The 23,248-nt window shown below is 40.8% G+C and overlaps 1 protein-coding gene across 1 annotated transcript in view; it reads left to right on the forward strand.

The window, feature by feature from the left end:
• nwk (nervous wreck) overlaps positions 1–23,248 on the forward strand; it is a 1,047,247-nt gene that overhangs the window by 983,378 nt on the left and 40,621 nt on the right. Inside the window, exons 15-17 of the mRNA XM_068227774.1 lie at positions 2,899–3,104; positions 7,973–8,288; positions 21,688–21,902. Coding sequence (XP_068083875.1) covers positions 2,899–3,104; positions 7,973–8,288; positions 21,688–21,902 — 737 coding nt within the window. The remainder of the gene's footprint in view (positions 1–2,898; positions 3,105–7,972; positions 8,289–21,687; positions 21,903–23,248) is intronic.

Genomic DNA, 23,248 nt, shown 5'->3' on the forward strand with positions numbered 1-23,248 from the left:
AAAATAATTCGTTCCTGGTGGTCTGTTTTAGTAGGTGTAATTACAACCGTACACGGAACCAGTTCACGTGACATTTACTGCGTTTACTGGTTCTATGAGTTTCGTTCATGCTTAGAGAATATGCTGAAAGAACCTAATCAAAACGTAGGCTACCTCAGTAAGCAATGTGAACAGCCAAAGACTTACAGTAAGATTAAAAAAAAAACAAAAAAAAAACACTATTCACTAACTCGATGGTGAAGAATGCTCCTACCGCTCCTACCAGTTACTTCAGATTAAGCCACCAGATGGCAGCAGTCGCTATACGCACGGTCCCTATACTGAACAATTGAAGGGGTAAATGAATGGGTTCCATTGGTCATCTCAATTATAAATGCGCGATCTGGTACATGTTCACAGCCCTATAGGTTAACAGGCATAATTTATACTATACGAGCAAGTTGACCACAGTGCCCCACATCATTTTCACGAAGCAACAGCAACAAACGCAAGAACTGAAAGCATAAGTGAAAATAAAAATGACGGTTCGGCTATAATAGAATAGCAGTGTGTGAAAATTAAAATATATGGTAGATGATTTTGGATGCATATTCGAAACAAGTGACTGTAAAACTTTGCTGACTCTTCCTTGAATAGTCTAACAGAAACTTATGAACATAAATATACAATATTTTCATATGTATTATTTAAATACAGAAGCCTCCGTGGCTCAGGCGGAAGCGCGTCGGCCTCTCACCGCTGGGTACCGTGGTTCAAATCCCGGTCAGTCCATGTGAGATTTGTGTTGGACAATGCGGAGGCAGGACATGATTTTTTTCCGGGTACTCCGGTTTTCCCTGCCATTTTTCATTCCAGCGACACACTCCATTATCATTTCATTTCATCTGTCGGCCATTAATCATTACCCCAGAGGAGTGCGACAGGCCTCGGCAGCCAGCACAATTCCTATCCTGGCCGCAAGATTGGGGCTTCATTCATTCCATCCATGACGCGGTCAATGAGTGGAAAACAGATTGTAGGTTTTTATTCATTACTTAAATGCACCATTTCTTTGTTGAAATTTACACGTCGATCTGTATTCCTTCATTAGCCTTTGCATTCTTTAAGTACGGGCAGGCTGTAACATACTCATAGATAACAATATTATTAAAGTATGAAGGCTTTCACGACCGGTGTCAATATAATTAAAATCTTCCGGGCTATTATGCCGTGATCCACTCCTCTCGCTTCTCCCAGACGTTTCGACTATTGCTGCGGTAGTCATCTTCAGTGGCGTCGTGTCGATACGCTCTCCTGTATCCCGCAGTCGCCAGCGGTTCAAATCCCGGTCAGTCCATGTGAGATTTGTGTTGGACAAAGCGGAGGCGGGACATGTTTTTTTCTCCGGTACTCCGCGCCAGCGGGATACAGGAGAGCGTATCGACACGACGCCACTGAAGATGACTACCGCAGCAGTAGTCGAAACGTCTGGGAGAAGCGAGAGGAGTGGACCACGGCATAATAGCCCGGAAGATTTTTATTATATTAACAATATTATTGTTAGCAATGTTTGATAAACTGTACAAAGAGTAGGATTATTGTTGAAGTGAACATATACGCTTCCGTATGATGTAAAAGTTGTTACACTATTTTGCAGAAGTAGTTTGCACATGGCAATATAGTGCTAGATATCCTCTAACAGGCTATAGAATTATTTTCCCCGTAGACACATGTACAGTGAAGCAAATTAGTAAGACTTGTTAGAAAAATCCAGGCTCGCGCTATAAGAAGTTTTGAACCAAAAGATAGGGTACATTTAATAATAATGTGGCGGTGATTATTGTTTTAAAGGTACGTAGAGCTAAGCAACCTTCCCCGGTAGAGTGTGATGGATTGCAACTTGCCTATAAATCTCGCTTCTAAATGTTGAGTGATTGGATCAAATTTCGGTCGCAAGACGTTCAACTGTTGGTTTTTATCTCAAAATATTTGTCTAAGTGAAAATAAAATAAATACTCAGTGAGATTTTTAAGTCCACGTATGAATTGCCAGAAACATATTCGTGCTCTTAAACTTTTGGTTTGGAATATGTGGTATTAACGTGTATATTATGCTAGCGAAAATGTTCAACATCTCTTGAACTATTTGAGAGATTATCTTGAAATTTCCCCCGTTTGCACATTATTATTGCACATTTTATATGGTGAAATTGACTTTGTATGATGTGATTGGTTATTGACGCCTTTTCAGTATCTCCCACATGTATATCTCAGAATGCAAAGGGAAATTCTTTCAATTCTTTTGAAAGAAGAGATTTTCTCTTAGAGGATGAACCACAAAGAGAGTAACAGGTACATTTATATAGATTTTCGAATATATTCAAATTGCAATTTTGTAAAGTGCATTCATATTTGGGTTTTTTCTTGCCTGTAACCCCTTCAGTTTTTAATTAAATGTGACCATTTGGGCTCATCCTCAAAATAACTGCGTCTGAATTATTCTGCATCTTAGTAAATCATCTAACTTATACAGTATTAAGTCAAAGAATAGCTTGATTATTTCTTTATTAATTGATCATGAGGATAAATAATGCAATGCAATAACAAACGTCATACAAGCTTTAGAGCAGCGTTGTTCTCGTGTACTACATCCACTATTCTGACTGGCACAATCACCTCTTCACTAAAGTAAAAAATATTTAAAAAATACTACTGGGAAACTTCACATGAAAATTAGCACACAGGCGAAAGAAGATAATATGATGTGACCAACAAATTGAACAGCTTTTGAATGTACAATGTACATTTCCCAGCATAGGTGATGTTAATGTATTGGATGATCCTTGTATTTATTGCTAGATAAGATAGACTAGTATGTACTCTCAGAGTGGGTGTGTTGTCAGTAGCAGTTCTGTTGCAGCCATGGTGGAGCAAGAGCGCCAGCGCCTGGAGCAGTTGACGGCAGGCTGGGATGACCCGACGCAAGCGGACTGGGGACTGGAAGATAGCGAAGCCTCTGCTGCTCAAGACACCGTCAACACGAACACCGACTCCGTACAAACCGTAGTCATTGCACCCACGGAGCCTGGCAAGACATACAAGTGCGTCGCTCTTTATAACTATACAGTAAGTGAAACATCTCTACCTTTTGTGCTTTGCTATGTGCAGCCTACAAGGCGGGCCTCTTCTCTGTGGGAAAACACAGGGAGGTGACTGAGACGATGATAAAGAGAACAGTGAGCCAAGAAGTACAGTCCAAAATACTTTATTATTATTATTATTATTATTATTATTATTATTATTATTATTATTATTATTATTATTATTATTATTAATTACGATGATTCCGTGGCTCGCAGAGTATTAAGAAGATCCTAGTTTGAATGGGTGGACAAGGAATTAACTAGAGCATAACTTAACAAAACACATTTTGAAAGTTTACTTTTTCCTTTTTTTTATCTAATTTAAAATTGCGAAATAGAAAATCTGAATGAATACCGGTAACAACAATATTAATGAGCTATTCAGCTCTAGCAATAACATTGACTTAAATTCCGAAAATCAGGCACAAAATTTACAATTGTTAATAGCTTGTTACAATAGTAAAGAGCATCATTGCTCTTGATAGGAACAGTATTTTGCAAAGAGCATGATTTGCTCCGATAATTTATACGACTTAGGAGTCTGATCTCCAACAGGTACTATAATCCAGCCTCGCAAAGGCATAACTTGCTTATTGCGCACTAAGTTACACCTGACAATCCAATGGTTGTCCTCAGTTAAAGTAGCCCCGAGGTGGGCTTATCTATTGCTCAACAGTTTATAACTTTCTGTTCCTCAAGGGAACCTCACACCAGAAACAATTCTACACTCAACGATAAATTTACAAGGGCATAATTGCCCATCCTAAGTGGCCATAGTGTAAAAAGAAAAGGTTGAATATGACTGACCATAAACAAAAGCGTAGGAGGCGAAACACTTGCCCTTCTTATAGACTCTAAGTGGCCTTATGGCCAAATGATACAGAGGCTAAGCCTATTCTACAGCAGGGTGACCAAAAATATTAAAGCCAAATGTAATTACAGGAATTTAGAGGTTTTGTAAACTGTAGTCACCCCATGCTACGTTGAATGGGAACCAAAACAGGGTAATCACTTTTTGTTCCCTTATATTATATATTTCCCAGTAGGGAATAAAATAGAGTCCTCAGACTTGCAGAAATTTCGACATTTAAACCACCAAATTTAGAAATTTACATAAATAAAATAGTTTTAAACCTTCCCCTCAAGCTATCCGCAGGAGCTATTACATGTTTATGAAAATTCTTCTATTATCTTGAGCTCCTGGGACTTTCTAACGCTGCCCGCGCCCCTGCCTCCTTATGGACACGTCGCACTCACAATAACTAGAGAAGTTCAGACCATACGGCCCTAAAGTGCCCAGCTTTTATACTATTTTTGAGGAAAAGCTTCCAGAACTCTTTACTGACAGGCTGGATTCCTGTACACATCCCCAATTTTAATTGGCTATAGAAAATATTTACAAATTTCTGATAGGTTGATTAATATTGAAGAAGGAACCAGCTGAAGTGTTGACAACTTTGGTACATAAAGAACAACGAATCAAAGAACCAGGTTAACAAGCATTAAAAGTACATATTTCTTTATGAAACAATTATATTTTACCTCGCTGGATGGAGCAGGTTTTTTGCTAGTTGTTTTACGTCGCACCGACACAGATAGGTCCTACGGCGACGATGGGACAGGAAAGGGCTAGGAGTGGGAAGGAAGCGGCCGTGGCCTTAATTAAGGTACAGCCCCAGCATTTGCCTGGTGTGAAAATGGGAAACCACGGAAAACCATTTTCAGGGCTGCCGACAATGGATGGAGCAGTTAAATCTATGGTAGAGACATCTAACAGTTGAAGACCAAAGTATCTTGTAGTACAACAGTTCAAGTCTGTTTACGTAGATAGCCTTATAGAAGGCGCGCAGTTTTACTGGCTAGAGAAGTTGTACACCGGTAAAATTATTATTATTATTATTATTATTATTATTATTATTATTATTATTATTATTATTATTATTATTATTCTGTATTATCCTAAGATGAAGATATGTCGAAAGTCACTTAGCGCGCGATGTAGCTTGTATTGTACAAGTTGCGCAGAAGTCAGTGAAGTGTCATTAGATTTACCTCTACGAGTTCTAACCGAAAACACCAGAAAAATTCAAATGTCGTAAATAATGAAAATATTGAAGGCTTTTGTGACTGAAAATCTATGAATGTTATACTTAGCGAAAATGACCAGATATAACAATAAAAACGGATAAAATCCCACTGTACATGAAACGCATTCGTGACGAAACTGCACTCAATGGGAGATCGACTAAGACAAAAAGTACACCTGTGGAACGAATAAGATGGCTACGGGAGAGTCATAAATTTAAGCTTGTAGGGCACGCTCCTTGTAAAATCAAATTGCAAAGACCACGTCTCTTGCTTCTCATATCATTCACAATTCTTCAAAAAAAATTTTTAATTGTTAAATATTTTGCAAATGAAAATTTAAATGAGTAAATAAACGGATAAATGGACTGGGTCATAGAGGGTAAGAGAAGTAGAGGGAGGGCAAGACGACGATGGTTAGACTCAGTTCTAATGGTTTAAAGATAAGAGGTGTAGAACTAAACGAAGCCACAAAGATAGTTACAAATAGAGGATTGTGGTGGGGGTTTAGTAAAATCACAGAGGCCTGCAGACTGAATGCTTAAGGACATAACAGTATAAATAATGAAGATGTTTACGATGCAAAATCCGATGTAAAAACGTCAACGTGTATGTACTTTTTAATTATAATACACGAGAGACGTTTCGCTGCCACGTGTTTCTATTATTATTTTTTTTTTTTTTGCTAGGGGCTTTACGTCGCACCGACACAGATAGGTCTTATGGCGACGATGGGATAGGAAAGGCCTAGGAGTTGGAAGGAAGCGGCCGTGGCCTTAATTAAGGTACAGCCCCAGCATTTGCCTGGTGTGAAAATGGGAAACCACGGAAAACCATCTTCAGGGCTGCCGATAGTAGGATTCGAACCTACTATCTCCCGGATGCAAGCTCACAGCCGCGCGCCTCTACGCGCACGGCCAACTCGCCCGGTGTTTCTATTATTATTATTATTATTAATATTAATATTATTGTTATTTTGCACAATGTAGGGTGGCATGTAGGGTCTATCTAACCGATCTATGGACTGATAAAAAGCAGCAACAACAACACTAATACACTGACTGACAGAGCAAATGCAACACCAAGAAGGAGTGGTCAGAACTTTATGCCAATTGCAGGGTAGACTGACGTCACTGAGGTATGCTCATGATGTGAAATGCGCCGCTGTGCTGCGCACGTAGCGAACGATAAATGGGACACGGCGTTGGCGAATGGCCCACTTCGTACCGTGATTTCTCAGCCGACAGTCATTGTAGAACGTGTTGTCGTGTGCCACAGGACACGTGTATAGCTAAGAATGCCAGGCCGCCGTCAACGGAGGCATTTCCAGCAGACAGACGACTTTACGAGGGGTATGGTGATCGGGCTGAGAAGGGCAGGTTGGTCGCTTCGTCAAATCGCAGCCGATACCCATAGGGATGTGTCCACGGTGCAGCGCCTGTGGCGAAGATGGTTGGCGCAGGGATATGTGGCACGTGCCAGGGGTCCAGGCGCAGCCCGAGTGACGTCAGCACGCGAGGATCGGCGCATCCGCCGCCAAGCGGTGGCAGCCCCGCACGCCACGTCAACCGCCATTCTTCAGCATGTGCAAGACACCCTGGCTGTTCCAATATCGACCATAACAATTTCCCGTCGATTGGTTGAAGGAGGCCTGCAGTCCCGGCGTCCGCTCAGAAGACTACCATTGACTCCACAGCATAGAAGTGCACGCCTGGCATGGTGCCGGGCTAGAGCGACTTGGATGAGGGAATGGCGGAACGTCGTGTTCCCCGATGAGGCACGCTTCTGTTCTGTCAGTGATAGTCACCGCAGACGAGTGTGGCGTCGGCGTGGAGAAAGGTCAAATCCGGCAGTAACTGTGGAGCGCCCTACCGCTAGACAACGCGGCATCATGGTTTGGGGCGCTATTGCGTATGATTCCACGTCACCTCTAGTGCGTATTCAAGGCACGTTAAATGCCCACCGCTACGTGCAGCATGTGCTGCGGCCGGTGGCACTCCCGTACCTTCAGGGGCTGCCCAATGCTCTGTTTCAGCAGGATAATGCCCGCCCACACACTGATCGCATCTCCCAACAGGCTCTACGGGGTGTACAGATGCTTCCGTGGCCAGCGTACTCTCCGGATCTCTCACCAATCGAACACGTGTGGGATCTCATTGGACGCCGTTTGCAAACTCTGCCCCAGCCTCGTACGGACGACCAACTGTGGCAAATGGTTGACAGAGAATGGAGAACCATCCCTCAGGACACCATCCGCACTCTTATTGACTCTGTACCTCGACGTGTTTCTGCGTGCATCGCCGCTCGCGGTGGTCCTACATCCTACTGAGTCGATGCCGTGCGCATTGTGTAACCTGCATATCGGTTTGAAATAAACATCAATTATTCGTCCGTGCCGTCTCTGTTTTTTTCCCAACTTTCATCCCTTTCGAACCACTCCTTCTTGGTGTTGCATTTGCTCTGTCAGTCAGTGTATAAAGACCTTTGGTTTCCGCGGACAGTCCATGGTTCCCAATCTTCCGACCGCTGCACTCAACATTTTCAAGGATTCACTCTCGTGGAAGTTGGGCGTGGAATGTGTAGTCTGCTGTGGGTGCAGTGTAAACCCGGTGGGACGTTTATAGCTTTAAAACGAATTATACCACACGTCCTGGAAATTTGTGGTAAAAGCAACAATAACGTTAAATAAAGTATTTCTTAAACCTCGGAGATATCAGAAACTCCTGATCTGGAAATAGATGTGAATTAACATCTCTTCTGTTGCAGGCGCAGAACTCTGATGAGCTGAGCATTGTGGAAAACGAGCAGCTGGAGGTGGTGGGTGAAGGTGACGGTGATGGGTGGCTGAGAGCACGGAACTACCGCGGTGAGGAAGGTTATGTACCTCACAACTACCTGGATGTGGACCGTGACCAGCAAGACTGGGCTACCAGCTCGCAAGGCGGTGGCTCCTCGTACCAGCTGGTCTCTCAAATCTCCTTCTCCTCGGTGGACTACACAGTGGATGAGCAGGATGATATAGAGGGCATGCCTGCCTCTACTGAGGCCTCGCCAGCGCACCAAAAAGTGGAAGGTGAAGAAAGTTGGTGTATTCTAATTATAGAAATCATTTACACTGTGTTCCAGTGAAAGCGTGGGGAAATTAAACGGGAAATAGGGGATGTTATACCGAAGGGGGGCGTGATAAGCTTAGCCGCTAGCTTCCCACTTGGAACTCTAAGGTTCAAATCCTGGTCGGCTCTGGTTTGAGATTTACAGAACTCCGGACATCTGCGGTCACTGAAATATACTTGTGGCCACCCACAGAAATTCCCCAGGAGGATATATAAGGCCACCAATGCGAAGCCGAGGCGGGTCAGCTAGTCAATTATATGATAAAGTAATAAATAATAATAAACTAATAACTGTAAATAATCGGAACGCTGAGGTTCGAATCCTGGTCAGTTCTGTACAGAGATTGTCATCTCAGGAATCACGTGGCTTGAGGAGGAGCGGTATCAGGTCTTAACCCAGCCCCCCCCCCCCCACCGCAAAAAAAACTTAATGAGCCTGGGTGGATCCAGTGACCACGGAAATAACTGGGATAAGCTGAAGAATTAATATAAAAACTAAATGTGAATTAAAACATTAGCTATTAATAATGTGCAAAACAATAATAATCTTGTACATGTTTAAGTCTCTATCTCCTTAATCCCCTACTGCATGAATTATTTTTCGTTTTCGTTTGGTGAAGAAAATTTCAAGCTTTAATGTTCAACATAGATGTACCAGCAATTCTTAACTGGGGCTAATAGCTTAACACTCGTATGTGATGTGGATTGCCATAGTGGAACATATATTCGATTTTTCACGATTTTACTCTAAGCTTCCAACATTCAAAGACCCAACATTTCTACCTACTGGCTATGGGTACGTACTGCAAGGCGCAAGTACAGCTTACACGACCGTAGGTCGGTAATGTCTTTGAGGTCAAGCCAGAGGTACTCCTGAAGCCTGCATATTCAGTATTTAACTAACAAATTCGTAGATATTCACCGAGTTACTGTAGGAAATGGGTGGCTCTGAAAGAGAATATTCATGGAATTAATTTAATTCATAATAATTTATTATTAAGTGTATATAATCTTTGTGGAAGAAGAACAAGCTAACCGCACGGGACCATTTTTCAATATGTGGTGATAGGCTTCATCTGATTTCCTTGTAGATGACATCAGTTTGTTTTACTCCTCATGTATAATACGTAATTCATTGCCACGATTTTCCAATGCCCTTGCGACACATGCCTTTTAGGTAGCTTTTTTTCTCCCCATTCCTATGTTCTTACTAAACCGGTGTTACCACCTAAACCACTGATACAAATTTTATAGCGCAAAGTGTGTCCTTATCTTAACAAGGTTATTGAGGTGAATTAACCAGTTCATCAATAAATATTGTTAATAGCTCTCTCTGTGGATCAGTGGTAGAGTGTTGGCCTTCGGATCCACATATCGCGTCTTCAAACACGGCAGACGTACTCGGATTTTTGAAGGGCAAAAGAAAGTAAATTCGACAAACAATGTCTTACGGTGATTCATTTGGTGTTTCCCTGATGAAATTGATTCAGCCATAGATCGCTCAGTAGAGGTCCGTTTTACTCTGCCACCTGGTAGAGTAAAACAAAACGTCGAAGACGCAGCCTAGATGGCGTAAAATTAAGGTGCCTGCAAACGGTAGGTCAGGCTATCCGACTGGTTTGTTGATATGAATAAACAGTTTTATTCTGATACGGATTTCATGATTTATTTCAAAGAATGGCTTCTAATTTTGAAGTTGATATTTTAGTTCGAAGTTTAACACAAAATTTCTTACAAAGGGCTTTTACAGATTGGTATATACCATCAAGGACCTTTTTTCAGGTCATCACAGTTGAGGAACTCCCCCCAAAGAAAGTTGTATAGCCTATCACATTTTTATGATTTTATAGAAAGTGAAAAAAAATGGCAGTTGTTTTGATTAGGCTCATTTATATTTTTTAAATCATGTATCATAAAACAGTGACACCTGGTTCTCATATTTTACTTTATTTAGTTATTTTCAATATTCTTTTTAATGTTTTACCCTCTAATGACGTGTACCTCACTGTTAATATTGATATTCTTCACATTGTTTCCAGATCATTGATTATGATCCAATATGAAGGATTATATTTTAGTTTTCTTTCGTTTACAGTTTTAACAGCTTTTAGAGTTAAACTGATATCTCTGTCAGTAATGTTCGCTTGATATACAACATTATTTCAGGGCGACCAACCCTACAACTGCAAGTAGACCAACTTTTGATCATGAAGTTTCCTACCTGTTGCCACAAAAACAAGTCTGACATAATGTACAACTTTATTCCATAACAACCTAAATGTTGCCAAAAATGTTGTATACAACATTCTTTGAGAAAAGTATTTAATTCACCCACACATACTTGCGGTTAATATGCACCGTTAGCAAAGAACGCGCTTGGTTGTTCGCGTTTTCATTGACTTCTTTGGGTAAAATCACCACTTTACAGCTTTAGTTTTCTTTGCATTAAGTTACTTCCTTTCTTTCTTAATCCATTTACACTTCAGGGTTGATTTTCCCTCGGATTCATTGGGGGATCCCACCTCTGCCGACTCAACGGCACTGTCCTGGAACATGAGACTTTGGGTCGACAGTACCTCGCCCAGGCGGCCTCACCTGCTATGCTGAACAGGGGCTTCGCAAGGGGATGGGAAGATTAGAAGGGATAGACAAGGAAGAGGGAAGGAAGTGGCCGTGACCTTAAGTTAGGTACCATCTCGGCATTTGCCTGGAGGAGAAGTGGGAAACCACGGAAAACCATTTCGAGGATGGCTGAGGTGGGAATCGAACACCCCTTTCCCCTTACTCTCTACTCAGATGACCTCCCGAAGCTGTGTGGACCCCGTTCCAGCCCTCGTACCCTCGGGGGTGGCAGCTAATCACAGTAACCACTATACAACAGAGACGGACTCTTTGCATTAACGTTTCATAAATTTTCTGCACATAGGTGTAAACTGCATCACAATTCGTTCAGTGGTTTCGGAGATTAGTTCGCACAAAACTAGATAGACATCTGCCAGAGACTTTATTTTACAAGCGTGGGTTAGAAGATGTTGGAACGCCCGACTGCATTTACCACAATCTTCGAGGAAACTTCTTCAGGATTCATTGGACTGGAGACTTCGTAATGTAACACTTAATGCTGTAGGCTCCTGATCAAGAAAGGAAGCTAATCAATACGGTTGAGGATGTTACAACACTGACCAGGTGACACTACGATATCGACTGAGCACACGAGTGGGCAGCGGTCACCTTAGCCGGCTAATAACTCCAGTGAGTTGTATGTGAGACCCCGTAGTGTGTTCAAGTTCACACAATGCACCCTGATTTCAAGGGCCATTTTCTCAGAAATTATGCATACGATATCGCTCTGATATTTTGACATGTGCTTCAGTGTAGTAGTAGTAGTAGTAGTAGTAGTAGTAGTAGTATGATGATGATGATGATGATGATGATGGTGTTTGTTGTTTAAAGGGGCCTAACAGCAAGGTCATTGGCCCCAGAGTAGTATGGAAATTACATCTTCAACATGAAGATTAAAGGTGAACATAAAACCTTGCCCCCATGTTATTTAATGACAGCATTCAAAATAAAATACCTAAGTGCCAAACGTCATCCCGCCTGGTGGCCATGATCGTTAAGGTGTTGAAGTCTAAACTGTCTGACACCGTGGTTAACCGGTTCGAGTCCCGTTGGTTGAAACATTTTTCACCTTCTGAATGTTGGCCAAGAGGGTAGGGGAGGTAGTGCCAAAAGCCTGGATTAAGTTCCAAACCTCTCCGTAGTGCTCATATGGAGTGATCTAATGATCATTAGTCCGTCGGATGGACGCGTTAAGCCTTGAGCAGATCCCTTGGTGCTATGCGACAGGAGTAATCTATGTGCCGGCACCGGGTTTCACCCTCTCCCTTCTTACTAGCATAAGTATATAAGGCCATTCATTTCATCTCATTACCTCCTCTGATGAGGTTGACGCCAGGAAGGGCATCCGGTCATTAAAACCTGCCACGACAGATACATTTCACCTCGTACCCGATCCCGTAGAGAAACGGGACAAGAGTTAGACATCCGAACATAAGTGCCAAACGTGAACGTAAACGCAATATGCAAGCTCCAGGCTTTTATGTTCGGGTTGACGAGTTTCGAAAAAAGGAATATCACACAGAATATTATAGAGTCGCCGATGTGAGACGTTAAGTTGAAGCCAGAAGAAACGCGTGGCCGCCATACTGATTGGGCTAATGCATTACAGAGTGTTTGATTTGTAAAGGAAGAATTAAATGCATTCATGAAACTAAATCTGAAATACTGTTTACGGCCATGGTGTCACATTTCATGCAGAAGGTTATGAATATCCCTTTGTAAAATCCTTGTTGGGTTCAGTGGATGAACCCACCATTGTCTTCACCTATTTCTAGATTTCCTTCTTTTCAAATGTAGAATATCACGAATACAAGCTAATACATTCGGTTGAAACATAAATTGCACTTCTACATCGCAGTTGATAGCAGAATAATTCATTTTTAATAGATTCCTTAATTTGAGCTTAATTTTTGTTATCACTACCAATGATTAGTTAATGTATATGATAATTTCATACATTTATTCAACGCAAACGTTTTTATTGTATATGCGGCTTAAGGATATTGAAGATACCTATTTCCTTTAAATTATAATATTATTTTTGACATTGTAGGTGAAATACTTCTCCCCGAAAGATTGAATGAATTTATGTAACTCTTTCTCAGAATCCAAGGTAAATGAGTGTTTCTCATGCATACATTATGCCTACGTACTTTATCAAAATAAATAAATTACGTTTATTGGGTTCATTTAAATATATTCACGATATATTTTTTTTTTGCTAGGGGCTTTACGTCGCACCGACACAGATAGGTCTTATGGCGACGATGGGATAGGAAAGGCCTAGGAGTTGGAAGGAAGCGGCCGTGGCCTTAATTAAGGTACAGCACCAGCATTTGCCTGGTGTGAAAATGGGAAACCACGGAAAACCATCTTCAGGGCTGCCGATAGTGGGATTCGAACCTACTATCTCCCGGATGCAAGCTCACAGCTACGCGCCTCTACGCGCACGGCCAACTCGCCATTCACGATTTTAAAGTGGGCCAAACACTACCCAAATGATAAGAATCTTTAACGGAAATATGATCATTTCTATAATTATCACCAATCATCAAATATAAAAAAAGACAAAATGTCGGGTGTCTAGTACCAGCAGTTGCTGAGAAAAAGGAAGATTTATATTAAACATGTCATTTAAGTGGTGTTTATAATAAAATACAAAAGTTGAAAACTAGAAAAGCAGCTGGAATTGATAAGATTGATAAGACAATAGGTTGGGATATAGTACCGTATCTAAAGTACTTATTTGATTACTGTTTGCATGAAGGAGCTATACCAAATGAATGGAGAGTTGCTATAGTAGACCCTGTGTATAAAGGAAAGGGTGATAGACATAAATCTGAAAAATGTCAGGCCAGTCAGTGTGACATGCAATTCATGTAAGCTTTGGGAAAGCATTATTTCTGATTATATTACACATGTTTGCGAAATTAATAACTGGTTAGATAGAAGGCACTTCGGGTTTAGAGAAAGTTATTCCACTGAAGCTCAACTTGTAAGATTCCAGCAAGATATAGCAGATATCTTGGATTCAGGATGTTAAATGAACTGTATCGCAATTGACCTCTCTAAAGCATTCTAGAGGGTTGATCGAGGAAGACTGTTGGCAAAAATGAGTGGAATATTAAGAGGTTAATTCCTCTAGGCAGTATTATTGGACCTTTATGTTTTCATATGTATACATGTTATGAGTAAAGAAATAGAATCAGATATAAGGCTTTTTGCGGATGATTTTATTCTGTACAGATGAATAAATTACAAGATTGCGAGCAACTGCAAAATGACCTCGATAATGTTGTGAGATAGACAGTAGGCAATAGTACGATGAAAAATGGAGTTAAAAGTCAGGTTGTGAGTTTCACTAATAGGAAAAGTCCTCTCAGTTTTAATTACTGCGTTGATGGGGTGAAAGTTCTTGACGGGGATCATTGTAACTACCTGGGTATTAATACGAGTGTAAGGAAAGATCTTCACTGAGGTGATCACATAAATGGGATTGTAACTAAAGGTTATAGATATCTGCACATGGTTATGAGGGTATTTAGGGGTTGTAGTAAGGATGTAAAAGATAGAGCATATAAGTCTCTGGTAAGGCCCCAACTAGAGTATGGTTCCAGTGTATGGAACCCTCGCCAGGATTACTTGATTCAAGAACTGGAAAAAAAAAATCCAAAGGTAAGCAGCTCGATTTGTTCTGGGTGATTTCCGACAAAAGAGTAGCGTTGCAAAAATGGTGCAAAGTTTGTGCTAAGAAGAGTTTGGAGAAGGGAGACGAGCCGCGCTTCTGAGTGGTATGGTTCTTTTTTTGCAAGTTGCTTTACGTAGCGCCAACACAGATAGGTTTTATGGCGACGATGGGCGAAGAAAGGTCTAGGAATGGGAAGGAAGGGGCCGTGGCCTTAATTAAGGTACAGCCCCAGCATTTTCCTCGTTTGAAAATGGGAAACCACAGAAAACCACCTTCAGGGCTGCCGACAGTGGGGTTCGAACCTACTATCTTCCGAATACTGGATACTAGCCGCACTTAAGCGACTGCAAGCTATCGAGTTCGGTAGTGGTATGTTCCGAGCTGTCAGTGCAGAGGTGGCATGGAATGACATTAGTAGACGAAAAAGTTTGAGTGGTGTCTTTAAAAATAGGAAATATCACAATATGAAGATAAAGTTGGTATTCAAGAGGAAAAAGTGGGGCCGTTTTGGGTCAACTCAAGATCGTACTAGTAGTTTTTAGCTTTCGTGTCTGTTTGTTTGTTTATTTGTTAGTTCCACCATCACGGGCTAATGGCTGAATAAATCTTGATAGAACTTCATATTTAGAGTCTACTCATTCAGGAACAGATTTCGATATGCATATCATTTAACAATCCCTGAACGGACTGGGGGTTATAGGAAGACCAGAATAATGTTTCAATTTTCACTTACACTACTGATTAGATCTCGACCAAACTTCATATTTATAGTCCAATCACCCAGATGTAGGTTTTAATGTGCATATCATTTAAAAATCACCGAATGGACTGGGGGTTTATAGGAAAATCAGAAGTGGTTTTTTAATTTTCTCTTACACTATTCATTATATCTCGTCCAAACTTAATATTTAGAGTCTACTCATCCAGGGTCAGGTTTCAGTATGCTTATTATTTAAAAATCGCTGAATAGAGTGGGGGTAAATGGTAAGACCAGAAGAGGTTTTTCTATTTTCTTTTACACTATTGATTACTGTATATCTCGACCAAATTTCATATTTAGAGTCTATTCATCTAGGAGCAGGTTTTGATATGCATATAATTTAACTATTACTGAAAAGACTGGGGATTTTTAGGAAGACTCGAAGATTCTTCAGTTTTCTCTTACACTCTTGATTATATGTAAAATCTATAGACTAAATGTGAAATGCCATTTCATTTTAAACCATTATTGTACGTAATTTCGTTTACTCTTCAAATGACGGAGAAAATTACTATTTTTTACGGGCTTCAAACTCTGCAGCCAGTGACGCACACCCTCGCAGATATACTGTTATTTGAAAGATCCAAATCAGGAGAAAATCTGAGGATGCATAATATTTCATTCGGCTTAAAAATTAACCCCACCTAATGTAACTGAACACCGAGGAATCATGAGGTAGAACTTTTCTCTTTGGTGTCTGTATGTCTAGTTATGGTCGGCTCCATGGCTAAATGGTTAGCGTGCTGGTCTTTGGTCACAGGGGTCTCGGGTTCGATTCCCGGCAGGGTCAGGAATTTTAACCATCATTACTTAATTTCACAGACATGGGGTGTATGTGTCGTCTACATAATCATTTCATCCTCATCACGACGCGCAGGTCGCCTACGGGAGCCAAATCAAAAGACCTACACCTGGCAAGCCGAATGTGTCCTCGTACACCCCTCCCGGAACTAAAAGCCACACGCGATTTCATTTTCTGTCTAGTTATCCGAATGTTTTTCCATATTCCTAAGCTAGCAAATGTACCCGTGTTTCGCTACGGTATTCTATATTGTATACGGATATCGAAGTAAATTACTGTACGTGCAACGAATAAGATTTTTTAAAATTCCATGTCTCTGAGCGTTATCCGAGAAACAGCAGAGGGAGGTCCACATACGTTGCTTCTAATGTAAAGAGCATGTTGCGGAGTTGTGACGGTAACGGCAGGCCCACTTACCTACTACCATTCGCAATCGATTTGGGAATTTTCATTATGATGGTGGACCCCATTGCCTGCTGCGCGGTCACAATATATTTGAGGAGTTTTCGTTGCAATGACAGGCCCCATTTCCTACTTCCAGAAAGATAACAATCGAGGAATTTTGATTTTAATGGCAGGCACCTTCCCTACAGCCATTCAAAATTGAGTTGTGCTGTTATTAATACAATGACCGGCCACTTTTCCTATTGCCAGTCAGCTTACTGCCACTCACTCCGATTTGGTGAGTTTCCATTATAATAGCAGGCCACTATGCCTAACGTCAAGCATATTTTGGATGGGTAAATTTGTTTATAATGGCACGCACCCTAGACTACTACCAAACACAATCGGGTAAAAATGTTTTAAAAAATATTGCATGTTCCCTAACCTTCTGCCATTATAATGGTACACAGGAGTTGGAGAAAGACCCCATTCATACTGCCGGTTAAAATCGATGTGGGGAGTACTGATTACAATAGCAGACGCCATCCTGCTGAGAGTCACCCTTTCTGTATCGCTGCAAATCGAATTCAATGAATAAATATAGACAGACATACAAAAGTATGTGCATTTTTACCTTCATTTGAAGATGAACTGCTCTAAAATATACATCATATCGAGAAAAGGATTGTAGGTCTAGGATAAGATGCCATATATAACGGTCTAAATGGCTGGTCCTATGATGTGTTCTCGTATCTCATCTATCTGTGGGTAAAATTGAGTTAGGTTGAATACGGTGAAATTTTGGTAAGGTTTTCTCGCAGTGAATTCCTTTTCGGACACATATGTGACAGCTACAAGCATAGAATTTGTTACACATATAGCTACTGAGTGGGCCAAGGTTCACGTAGAAGTTGATGATCCTGTCTTTCGGATAAGTGAATCAAACTACCAATGATACATGTCAAAAAGTGCAAAAAATACGCACAATCCAGAAAAAGATCTAAATTTAATGTATTAGGGATAGAGATATGACAAAACGTCATAGGACTAAAGTTGTAGACCACTCCGAATGTGCCATCCGTTTTGTGATATGACTTACCGTTTAGCCACCAAATACCTCAGAAGGAAGGTCTGTACTGTCTTTAAAATTGCCTCCATATTTCGATATTTTTGGGGGATAAAAAATCATTTTAAATATCTCGTAATTTTTCCGTCAGTTATAGGCTAAAAGCCATAATTTTGCAAAATTTCAATTTTCTAGCTCGTCTGGCAGATTATGCCGCCATCTTGATATGGGGGAGGGGATTAAAAATTAGGACTTTCAGTAAACTTTTAAGCCCATGGAACCTATAGGTTATCGTTTAGGATAAATATATCTGACTGCGTTCTTATGCTGAGCCCCAAATTTGAGACTCCCAGCGAGGCCTTTCAGGGTATTTTGAAAATTTTCTATTTTCCTAGAGATCCTAATATCCAAGTTTTAAGTTTCTAGGATGTCTGGAATTGCCTCATTAAGTCACGTCTATTTTAATTTTTATACAGTACAGTACACTACGTATATAGATCGTTCCAAACGGACTTCCATTTATTAATATAGGTTATATTGAACCCCCTACCCTAGGGGTTCTAGGGGCGTCTTGCCCCCACAGTATATTTTCTAGATAGTAGGTAATATGTGTACGCCTCACACCTCAAAGCTGGCCGAACTTGTAGTTTAGAAATATCCTGAGTGACACTATTCATCTCAGCAACCCCGAAAAGTATGAATTCGACACTATTTTCGATTATTTTCATATATCACTAACACCTCGCCCCCCACCCTAAAGGGGGCTGAAGTTGGACTTTAAAAATTTCCGGAGTGTTACTATTCACCTCAGCGACCACGAAATCAATGGATTTGATGCCATTATCGATTATTTTTATATATCACTCCCCCCTCGCCACCCTGCACGAAGGGGGCTGACTTGGACTTCTAAGAAATCCGGCTTGCCACTATTCATGTCAGTGAACCCTAAAATTATGTATTCGACACTATTTTCTAATAATTTTATATATAACCCGCCTGACCCCCACCCTTAAGGGTGTTAGGGGTGGCTTACCCCCACAGTGCTCGTCCCCAGATAGTAAGTTACGAGTGTCCAAATTTTTTTTTTTTTTTTGCTCCAGTGGTTTAGGAGAAGATGTGTCATTTACGTACATACAAACATACAGACATTCATTTATATATATATATATATATAGATTTAGAAAACTGCTGGAATTATTTCAACCGAACTACGTATTTGGAATCTACTCACTCAGGATTGTGTTATCAGGTGCCTATGATGTTATGGTAATCACATGAAGTTGATATTTATAGAAAGGTTAGTCTCAAATATTTTTGTTAACATTAGGTCTATCAAATATTGTGTATTACAAACGTTTAAGAATGTGATATTTCTGTTCGTTTATGCCACGCACGTATTTATCGTACGACTGATAATAACGCAGATGATTACGAAAATTGGATGTTTAGTCCAAGCTAGGTGGTATATGACATGCATCTCTCTTCAAGGTGGGTAATGGGAAAAACTTAGAGGGCATTTTACTCTTTTATATAGGGCAGATATTAGGGGAGGTATCGTCAATGTCAAAGCACCACGCCAGTGGTCACAGAGACAATATGCAACCTGAGAACCATGAAGAATTTCGCACAACTTCAAAACAGGAACTGTACCGTACAATAAATTTGGAAGTCATCCTCATTCTCTCTCGACTTTTTTCAGCTTAATCATATTTCACGTTACTGCCACACGTTTTCGTACGAAAATATCATTCTAACATGTCGCATCAAACGTGTCAATAGAGCCATGTTACTTAGCGTAAATTCCTGAAGGAAATATTTAATCCACTACAAATTCCCGTGCGAAGAACGAGTACAGACGCTAGTATGTAATAATTGTTTTGAGGAATAGGTCGTAATTAATTTATACCCTTATAGCGCAGTTCTTCATTTTGCCAGTTAACGTTTGTTTCCTATATTCCCTCATGGTGTTTGTGGTGGTGATGATGACTGTTGCTTTAAGAGGAAGTACACCTTAACAATCATCCTATATTAACACTAATCAGAAAGAAAATCAGAGAAATCCGACACGTCGAAAAATGAAGGTATCGTCGAAAGAAAGGGAAGGGCCATGAAGGAGTGAAAATTGAAATACTCGCTTGAACTCGAAAATGTGCTACCGTCGGGGTCGGAAAAGAACAAAAGTTGACCGAGAAAGATCGGATAGGAAAGATAAAAGCAAGGGGCCAGACAAAAGTAAGGAGAAGCATTTCCAGATTCAGCTAGGGGAACCATGGTCGCCAACGCACGCTCCGAATTTGAGAGACACTGGTCCCCCTTATAGTCACCTCTTACGATAGGCAGGGGATACCATGGATGTTATTCCACCGCCCTCATCCACCCTCTCTTCTCTCATCCTTAGAAGTTGGAGTATTAAACTGTGATCAACCTGCATACACAGAATTCCTATAGACTTCAGTATTTATACGGAGCATTATTAATAATGAACCTAAACAACAGATCTGCACTAAGTATAGGATTAGTACTAATTCTTGACATTTACTAGAACTTTCACTCTGTACATCTTCGACAACATGTAATAGTGTGTCGATATGGATTTTAAGAGGCACAGGGTCCATTTCAATTTACTTCTAGTAAGGTAATAATAATAATAATAATAATAATAATAATAATAATAATAATAATAATAATAATAATAATAATAATAATAATAATAATAATGTTATTTGCTTCACGCCTCTCTAACAACTTTTTACGGTTTTCGGCGACGCCGAGGTGCCGCAATTTTGACCCACCAGAAGGCCAGTTCCTTAAACGTCTGAGCCACTCAGCCCGGCGTTCTTCAGATTTCAAATTTCAGATTTTAGTTTAATTTTCACCTCCGTTTTTTTCGGAAATAATTGTTCAGGGTATTGTTTTTCAATGTAGACGCTACATAAAGGTGTTCATTAGCCTCAATGGTAAATTGTAACCAATACATTATTTTGGTTCAAAGTTTTCCGCTCTTCAAAAATCCAAAAACTCTCTACCGGGTTTGAACCCGTGCTCATGGGATACGGAGACCGACAGTTTACCGTTGGTTTACAGAGGGGGCATTTTAGTGATGTAAGTTACATAATATTATATATTACATTATAATGAGTATTAAAGTAAAATATTTTCTTGTTTTGAAATACTCAGTGTATTAGTATCACAAAAGCAAAAAAATCCATTTTTAAATATATTTTTACAATTTGCTTTACGATATTTAATCAAAGAGTAGGTAAACAACTGGTAGGCAATCTGACACTTTGGCGACTGCCCTACTTGCTGGTAAGTGGTGATTGGTAGGAATCGTAATTATCGAAATATTCAATAACTAATCATTACTATCGCATCTACAGTATATAGTAACTGTATGTAGCATTAATTCCAAGCATATAAAGCCGCTTATAGAAACGGGTTATGGGTAGTGGTGGTTTTGGTGATTATTGTTTTAAGTGGAAGTGCAACTGGGCAACCATCCTGTATTAACACTAATCAGAGAGAGAAAATGGAAAGGAGCCGACACTTCGCAAAATTAAGGTATGGGCCAAAAACATAAACGCCACGAAGGGTGTGAAAATGGAAAACTCCCTAGGCCTCGAATGCTCTAATACCGCTAGGGTCGCAAAAAAACAAGAACTGACCAAGGGAGGTCGGATAGGATAGATGAAAGTGAGGAGCCTGGTACATGTAAGTGGAAGAGGGCTAGGAATGAGAAGGAAGCGAACGTGGCCTTAATTAAGGTACAGCTCCAGCATTTGCATCGTGTGAAAATGGAAAACCACGAAAATAACATCTTCAGGGCTGCCGTAGTAGGGTTCGAACCCACTGTCTCCCGAATGCAAGCTACGTGACTCTAACTGCACAGTCACTTGCTCGGTAAATGCTATTTACTAACTACTACATACTCGTGAGGGCAATATGACCGGGGAATAATATTGAACTACCTGCTTGAAGTAGTTCAACGGTAAGGTGATGGTCTCTTTGAGGGGTGGATATTTCGACTGTATGTTGTGTATTTTCAGGTATAGAGAGCTTTTGCATGGCGCTATACGACTACGAGGCGGCGTGTTCCGAGGAGCTCACCTTCACTGAAGGCCAGATAATCCGAGTGTTGAGTAAAGTGCCGCATCAAGTGGATGATGGTTGGTGGGAGGGAGAAGTTGAAGGAAGGACGGGCCTCTTCCCTTCACTGGTAGTCGAAGAGTGTCGAGAAGACGGTCAGCCCCTCACTCCGCAGGTGAGTTCTTAACCACTGAAATATTGGTCCAAAAATGGATCAAAACTTACATGCAGCATGAAGGGGTTACGCCCTCTCTCTGGCCGGGAGACTTGAGTAGGTTGACGAGATTTGATTGCTCTACGCTTAAGGTTGTTGTAATATGGCGGCGAGTGGAGACTGGCACTATTTGAATAGTGGCATTGTGTTTTGATTCCATGAACTTCTGGATGGATGGCTGCATAGTAGTTGTGTTTGAGTTTGGTATAGCGGGAGAGGCAATTTATTGTAAGTGTTCTTGGTTCGTTAGTAGACCAGCTCTATTTTGTTCGCCCGAGTGTTAGAGCTTCTCTTTTTGAAAGACTGGGTTCCAGCTATTCCTCAAGATACCTCAAATTGTAGAATTTCTCAACTTTTACCCACTGGGGAATCACTGATGTTGGTGAGGTACTTTGTTTTATGCAGTGACACTTGTAATCCCACCTTGGCAACTTGGGGTCTGAGTGTATTGAGCTGCTTCACTGCTATTTCTCTTGAGCTCGCCAGAAGTACCACATCTGCGAACGCCAGACAATCCACTACTAGACCCTCTCATTTGTGTCCCACGTAAATGCCCCTGGGGAATTTCCGTTTATCCAGATCCAATTCCGCCATCTAACTTCTATCTCAAAGCTATCTGAGAGCGTTCGTCTGACCTTTACTCATGATCTGGTGTTATACAAGGTCTGTCGGATAAGGGTGTGGTTCTTCAGGTCCAATCCCATTTCCTATAGAATTCCGAGAAGGGTACTTATATCAAATTAGTCATATGCCTTATTAAAATCGACGATGTTGACTACGTCCTTAATACTGATTGAAGGTTGAGGATATGTTCAGCGCAACAGCGACATTTTTTGAATCCCTCTTAGTATTCTTCCAACTGAGGGTCCAGCTGAGGTTTGGCTCTTTTCAATAAGGCCTTGGACAATATTTTGTAGGTGACCGGTATCAGGGAGATATCTCGATAATAGTTAAAGTTGGTCAGGTCGTATTTGTTGTGGTAAGGGGAGGATCGGAGCAGATGTCCACTCACTTGGTAGGCTCTCAGTGTCCAAAATATTTTGCTGTATCTCCGTCAACTTTCTGATTGCTTTGTTTCCAGCCTGTTTCCATATCTCAGTCATTACTTCGTCATTTTACAATGGCTGGACGATGTTTGTCATGTCCACGTGTTTTCGAAGACGGGAATTGGATAGTCTGGGATGGTATTGATAGATAAAGGAGGTTTCAGGGGATTCATAGCTGAGAAGAGTGTCGAAGTTCTTGGCCAGATAGTGGCAGTTGACCATGTCTTTATAGGCTATCTTCCCATCTGGTCTGACTAAATG

Source organism: Anabrus simplex, chromosome 5 (genome assembly GCF_040414725.1).
Source record: "Anabrus simplex isolate iqAnaSimp1 chromosome 5, ASM4041472v1, whole genome shotgun sequence".
Lineage (NCBI taxonomy): Eukaryota > Metazoa > Arthropoda > Insecta > Orthoptera > Tettigoniidae > Anabrus > Anabrus simplex.